This window comes from Podarcis cretensis (genome assembly GCF_951804945.1).
Source record: "Podarcis cretensis genome assembly, chromosome: 12".
NCBI classification, from domain to species: domain Eukaryota; kingdom Metazoa; phylum Chordata; class Lepidosauria; order Squamata; family Lacertidae; genus Podarcis; species Podarcis cretensis.
Genome location: NC_137181.1, coordinates 48865096 through 48872129, shown reverse-complemented (window position 1 = coordinate 48872129; position 7034 = coordinate 48865096). Strand labels below are relative to the sequence as shown.

At 47.5% G+C, this 7034-nt stretch overlaps 1 protein-coding gene across 1 annotated transcript; it reads right to left on the bottom strand.

The window, feature by feature from the left end:
• Positions 1–1147: 1147 nt before the first annotated feature.
• Positions 1148–3210, bottom strand: TMEM158 (transmembrane protein 158). The gene has a single exon (XM_079947875.1). It carries the CDS (start codon positions 3121–3123, stop codon positions 2203–2205), a length of 921 nt encoding a protein of 306 aa, XP_079804001.1. The 5' UTR covers positions 3124–3210; the 3' UTR covers positions 1148–2202.
• Between the last annotated feature and the right edge of the window lie 3824 nt (positions 3211–7034).

Here is a 7034-nt window from a genome sequence, read left to right as displayed (position 1 = left end):
CGACTAAACAACAAGAAACATCCCAGTCCAGCTGTTGTCAATATGTAGTCAAGTCACACAAAACTGTTGAAGCTTGATGTATCTGTACATCTTTGTTGTACATATATCAGATAGAAATCAGATTATCGCTGTAATGCATATGGAGGTGTTTATATAGGCACACCCATATAATTTTGCCTGTTTCTGAATTCAAAAAAAGCATGTTTGTAGGAGTGGGGTTAGAATCCATCCTTCACTGCTACTTGCAAAGATCTTTTCTGGGGTGGGAAAACACTTCAGTTCTCTACCAGGAGTTTATTCTCAGTTTACGTAGCTGTGCTATTAGAAGGTACTCTAGGATCGATCTTGCAATCCCTTGTTAGCATATGGCACTATCAAAGTACCAGGGCAAACCAAGGACAGGATAGTAAGTGAAAGACTGTCCTCTTAAACTAAACACTATTTTAATTATTATAATTATAATTATAATTATAATAAAAAAAGTTAAATTCTATTTCTCCAAAAAAAAAAGTTCTCGAGGTGGCTCACAGTATATATTCAATTAACAATTAAAATAGATACAAGCATGAATGGAAAGCAAGTTTGTAAGTCCTCTTCTTCTCCAGCAAATGCCCCTCTGCAGCTGAATCGCCTGGCTGTTGAAGAGGGTTAGGATGTCCTCACTGGGCAGCCACTACAGAGGTCTCTCACAGCCCTGGTCCTGTTGGCGTTTGGTGGAGCAAAGATGTTACCTGCCAATGAGTTTTCACAGAATGCAGCAAAACTCACTTTGAAATTAAATCTGGTATTAGGCTGTGTCTTGGGGTCAATCACAGGTCAATGTGTATCACCATTTAAGTTGCCCACCAAGACAATGCCCTGCTATTTTTTGCACTGCGTTATTGATACTAGCATAAAAGATAGGTGAGTCCCTGCCAGAAACTAGGGATTGTTTAATCCTTTGAGCCACTCCATGAACTTGTAAATAAATCAGACGTTAAAGTGAGTTCAAATGTTGTGACTTGTCATTACAGAAGAACTGAGGGTTTAATTATATTGGGTGGGTGTGAAAACATGTCTTAACCCTTTGTTCGTACCCCTAGATCTGATTTCCGTGCTGAGAATTGTGAAGTCAACCACTCCGAGAAAAACAGACCAAAGTCTTAAAACGCTTCGACAAAGAAAAATATCTGTATTCAGAACCCAGCAGAATTACAATAGTAACCACACATTCTCTAATAAGAAACACACACATTGTAAAAGAGTGTTTCAACTCCTGGTTCTTCAGGAACAATATATATTGTATTAGCAAGTTTCAACCCTGCCCCCAAAAAGTTCCCTCTTTTGGTAAATAAAATCTTGCAGAGACAAAAGTGTATTCATATACAAATAAGTACTCTGACTCACAGCTACTTGCAAAGTGCATTGGGTTTGTGTGTGTGTGGTCTTTACTAAAATACTGACTTAAAAGAGTTTTAAATATATAAAGCCAATACACAGGTTTTGGTCATTTTTCTAAAAAAAAAAAAAAAAAGATATGACTTTGAGCACACCAGAAATAGATCTATAAACTCCCTTAAGTGAGCAGGGGAGGGGGGTGGTCCCCCCAAAAGATCCCAGCTACAAGATTTCCACCCAAGTCCACTCTCTTCAGCACTCCACGCCAAGAAGATGGCTTTGCAGTGATCTACAAAATATACTCCTTTTCAACACTACCCCCAAAAAGCATAGCAAGGTCAGTGCCCAAATCAGAGGCCCATCCACGGCAATGGATCCGACCCGAATTAGATCAGGAAGCGAGGAAGAAGCGAAAAGGAGGCAGGGATGGGGCAGTGCCAGATTACCAAACAGCCAGAGTTAGGCACCGGCCTGGGGCCCCCACGCCTTTTAGGGGCCCGAGATCAAAATAAGATTGATTTGATCTCGACGGAAAATGACAAATCAAGCTTTCGGAGTTCAATGTTATCCCACTAGAGGGGACGGGCGGCATCCATGACAATGGATAGGACCAGGATTCGACCAGGAAGCGAGGAGGAGGAAGAAGCAAAAGGGAGGCAGGGGTGAGGCAGTGCTGGATTAAGAAATAGGCAGAGCAGGCCCCCACGCCTTTTAGGGGCCCCCAGATTGAGTTGATCTTGGAAGGAAAAGGACAAATCCAGCTTTCTGAGTTGAGTGTTATCCCACTGGGAGGGCGGCAAGATTTCGATCGCCGATGGACGGGGGTCATTTGGCGGCGGCGGCGGCGGCTGCAGCTGCTCCAGATGTGTTTCCCGAGGCGGCAGCGGCGCTCCTCCTCTGCTCCATGCCGTTGGGCAGGAACCCGGCGATGATGGGCACCGGCCAGATGAGGGCGGCCACGCTCCACACGATGATGACGAGCGTCATGAAGCAAGCCACCAAGGTGGACTCGATGGGCTTTCGGTTCATCCTCCAGCCGGGGTCCCCCTTCAGCTCTTCCAGGCTGAAATCGAGGCAGCAGAAATGCAGCCGGTCGCCTTGCTGCTCCGGAGAGGGCAGGGAGGAGGAGGAGGAGGAGGAGAGCGCGGAGGAGGAGGAGGCTGCGGCGGGCGCCGGGTTGGCGACCCCCGAGCGGAGGCGCCCCACGCGCCTGCCCCGGGCCCAGCTGCAGCCCACGCACAGGCGCAGATCCTGCTGGACGCCGCCGGCCGCCAGCCCGACGTGCTCGATGAGCAGCGGCGGCGGCCCCACGCGGTGGAAGGCGGCCGAGAAGAAGGCGCGCCCGCCGGGGCCGCTGGTGGAGAAGAGCACCAGGTCGCACTGGAAGCCCAGCGGGCTCCAGCGCACCAGCAGCGAGCTCAGCATCTGGCGCTGCACGCTGATGTTGCACGGAGGGTCCTCGCGAGGCGGAGGCGGCGGCGGCTGCTGCTGCTGAGGCGCCGGAGGGCGGCGGTGGGGCGAAGGGGCCGCCGTGGCAGTGGGGCGCGCTTCCTCCTCCTCCTCCTCCTCCTCAGCGCCCGCTTCCCGCCCTCCTGAGGAGCCCGCCAAGGGCGCCGAAGAAGAAGAAGAGGCGTTGAGGGGCGGCAGCGCCAGCTCGGGCTCCGGAGCGGACCAGCCTCGGCACGGAGGCGCCAAGGCGGCCAGCAGCGCCGGGAGGAGCAGCGCCAGCGGCGGCGGCGGCGGCATGGCTTAGAGCAGCGCCCGGGGAGGCTGCATGGCGCGGCTCGTGGCCATGAGGGAAACGCGGAGAGAGAGAGAGAGAGAGAGCACGCTTTCCCCCCCCCCGGCCCGGCGGAGAGAGGGCGGGAAAGCGGGGAGGAGACGAGCGCCCGGAGCCGCCTCAGCCTCGCTGCGCCAGGCGCGAGTGGAGTGAGGGATCTTCTGAGGGGGCGGACCGAGAGCCCGCGCGCTCCCTTCTCTCGCCGTCAGTCCCTCCTCCCTCGCCACAGGATTCCCCTTCTCTCCCTCAGCTGGCGAGGATTCCCCCTTCTTTCGTCACTCCGGAGGATCTCCCTGCGCGCGCGCCGCCCCCCCCCCCCACGTGAAGCGAAGTCCCTCGCTTGTCGCTCCCCCCCCTCCCCACAAAAAAAAAAGGATCATTTCGCCTCACTGTTTTTCCATTTAATATTAAATAGCGACATTTGAATTTAATTCTTAAGCCCTTAACAGACGAAACCTGGTCATAAATATAAGCACCAATTCTGTGAACTGACCATATTTCCACTGTTATTTGTAGCACAATACTGCTTATAATGTCGTATTTCTTTTATAAATTGCTTTCTGGTCATTGACCGTATTAAAGATATTATTATTATTATTATACATTCACATCACCATTATCCACTTTAGCGCTTTGGCTTTTCAGAGCCTATCCACTTCCTTCCCTCCCGCCTCATGGCTTTCAAAATTAACCTTTGTATCATTGCATTTTGTAGGTTTTCCAGTTCTAATTACACTGATTAGAAAATAGCTCAACATTCAAATAAATATAGAAAGATAGAAAATTTCTCATTAGGAGTCTTCAGACAATGCTGCTAGTGATGTTAATTGCTTACCATAATCTTTCAGGTATCGTATAAATTTACTCCAGTCCTTTTGGAATACTTGAGCATGCTGGTTTCAGATTTTTCCTGTCAGCTTTGCCAGTTCTGCAAAGTCCATCATCTTCATCTGCCACTCTTCCAGCTAGGGAGTTTGTTCATAGAGCAGAGTACACCCCCCCCCCTTTAAATTGCAGGAAGCTAGTTGCAGATTCGTTAGAATCTCTTTGAGTTCTATGATTCCTGGTAAGACCCCTTTGATTCCCTCCTCAAAGAATAAGGACACAGCAGTCTTCCTTTAAAAGTAATAAGTTTACTTACTTTCAGTTCACACTTGGATCCCTGAAGGCAGGCTTTAGCTTAGAGTTACAGAAGAGGGTTTGAGTTCATCCCCTATGTGAATTCAGCCAGCAGTGCAGTCCAAGAGAAGAAAAAGCATCAATAGAGGAAGGTAGCTGCGTGACTGGACCTTTTGTGGGGTCTGTAAGGGTCATGCCCACCTACCTGGTCACACGAAGGATGCTCCAGACCTACCTGGTCACATGCAAAGGATGGATGCTCCAGAGCAGGTACAACAGGAAGTTCAACTGGCTGGACCAACATTCCCCTGCATGTCCACTCTAGGCAAACAGGAAATGTTGTATTTGACTGCTTATGTTACATCTCACACCTTTCTATATTGCTCATCTTTAATGCGCTTCTCTTTCGCACGCCAACCCTTGTTCGCCTCAGGGACACCCCCGTCATCTTGACACCGCAGTTGTACAACCCCTGGACTCACTCACTCCTCCATTAACGAATATAATATTTGCAACAGAGCAGAACATTTGAGAGGATGTCAAGAGGATGGAAGTTTCAGGCACTGGTTCCTCTCCACACACACACACACACACACACACAACTCCATGTTCCTGTAAAAAAATAACAATTAGTGGAGCACTGATATCTTTAAAGATGGTGTAAGTCTCTGGGGTATACAAGTCAACTCCTAGGGGCCAAGGTCATTTTGCCCCCCCCCCCATAAAATATTTCAGGGGGCTGGACACCCAAAATTGATGGGCATTGCCATTCAAATGGTGTGTGTGTGTCACATCATGTGATCAATTATGCTGGGCAAGGCTTCCCTGCCTCCCCCCATATTTTAGTCACATTGACACACCTGCAAAAAGGTCAGCAAAGAAATTGTTTACCAGTGGCTGCTTCTCCTTTGGCAATCACTCGTAGCCGAGCATGACTGTCCATGAACACGGTCTTAACAGTGAGTCCATAAGTGACAGTGGAGGCCAATTCTGGATCCATGCATCCTTCTGCAGTGGGGACATAGGTTTCTGGGTGGAAGTTGATCATGGTGAGGGTTTTCCAAACATGCCTTCCTCTTAGCACATTTCTCCCTTTCGTCCTGAGTTCAAGCATCTTCAACGCCCACAACACGTTTGGTAAAGGCTGCTCTCCGGTTGGAGCACTCGCAGGCCAGTGTTTCCCAGTTGTTGGTGTTTATACTACATTTTTAAAGATTTGCCTGGGGAGAGTCTTTAAACCTCTTTTGTTGACGCTTTCCATTTTTAAGTTTGGAATAGAGTAGTTGCTTTGGAAGGCGATAATCAGGCATCTGAACTACATGACCAGTCCAACAAAGTTGATGTTGAAGAATCATTGCTTCGACACTGGTGATCTTTGCTTCTTCCAGTACACTGGCATTAGTTCACTTGTCTTCCCAAGTGATGTGTAAAATTTTTTGGAGACGTTGATGGAGGAGTTGGAGATGGTGTTTATAAGTGGTCCATGTTTCACAAGCATACAGTAGGGTTGGTAGTACAATAGCTTTGTAAACAAGCATTCTGGTTTCCCTGCGAATGTCACTCAAACACTCTGCACTTCAATCAGGAGAAAGCTGCACTCGCAGAGCTCAGGCAATGCTGGATTCGGCATTGTTATGTACTGAAGTTCTCACCCTGGGCCAGCAGGGGGATACTGTAGATAGTTATGCAAATAAAGGATTGAAAAGTGATGTTCAGTGATTGGATAGTTTTAGAAAATGGCAACAGTTGCATTGTTCTGGAGCTCTATATAAGCAGGCTGACTGAGCTCCTCAGCCTAGTTCTGTTCTGTAATCGGAATAAAGAAGAGCTGTTTAAAGAATCACTGTGTCGTCTGACATGTTTGCCCACAACTTAACAGCCATTGACATTGACCAGCCGCAACCATGACATGACAGACCATTCATTACGTTGCTGAAAGGAAGAAAGCCTAAAGGTGCAGCTTATACTTTATAGAGGCCTTGATCCCTTCTCATATCTGACTACTTTGTGTTTCAGTGAGCTATTGTGCTGAGCACTGATTGATGGATTGTGTTATATGCCACTTTTGCACAATGAGCTGTGGCCAAAGCAGCTTACAGCAAACACTCAAAACTTCAAAAACAAATATACAAATATGCAGTGTCTTTTAGTTGCTTACATTTGTTTAGAACTTCAGTACAAAAGCTCTAAATAAAATTAAAGGAATTGTCCTAAAACCTTGACCCCGCACTAAAGTAAGCTGCGTGCAGCTAATCACATAAGTAGACCCAGTTCATGTGGGTGCCAATATATAAAAAATAAAGCCCACTTTGCTTTTCCCTTTGGTCCCTTCTGCCAAGAGCTGAGCCATGGTTTGGCTTAGTGTTATGTCTGAACATGGCTTTGTGTTTTCTCTCTTTCTAGACATCCAGATGGTGGTACGCACTTGGTCTATTGGGTCTTTTGCCATCACCCATTGCTCATCAAGAAACTGCCTTCCAGACTGTGTTCCTAGACTATCCTGAGACTTTTTTTCTTTTTTCTTTTGGCAGATTAGGGGACGACACAGAGAGATTTACTTCAAACATGTATTTAAAGGAGATAATTTTAATGTACATGCAAATATAACCCTAAGCTATCATGGCTAATAGGCATTATCTCCACAAATTTAATTAAGCCTTTAACAGCCACTTATGCTCATTTCCGTCAGAAACATCCCGCGGAAATGAATTCCATAAATTAATTGTTCATTAGATGAAAAACTGTCTCCTTTCTGTTC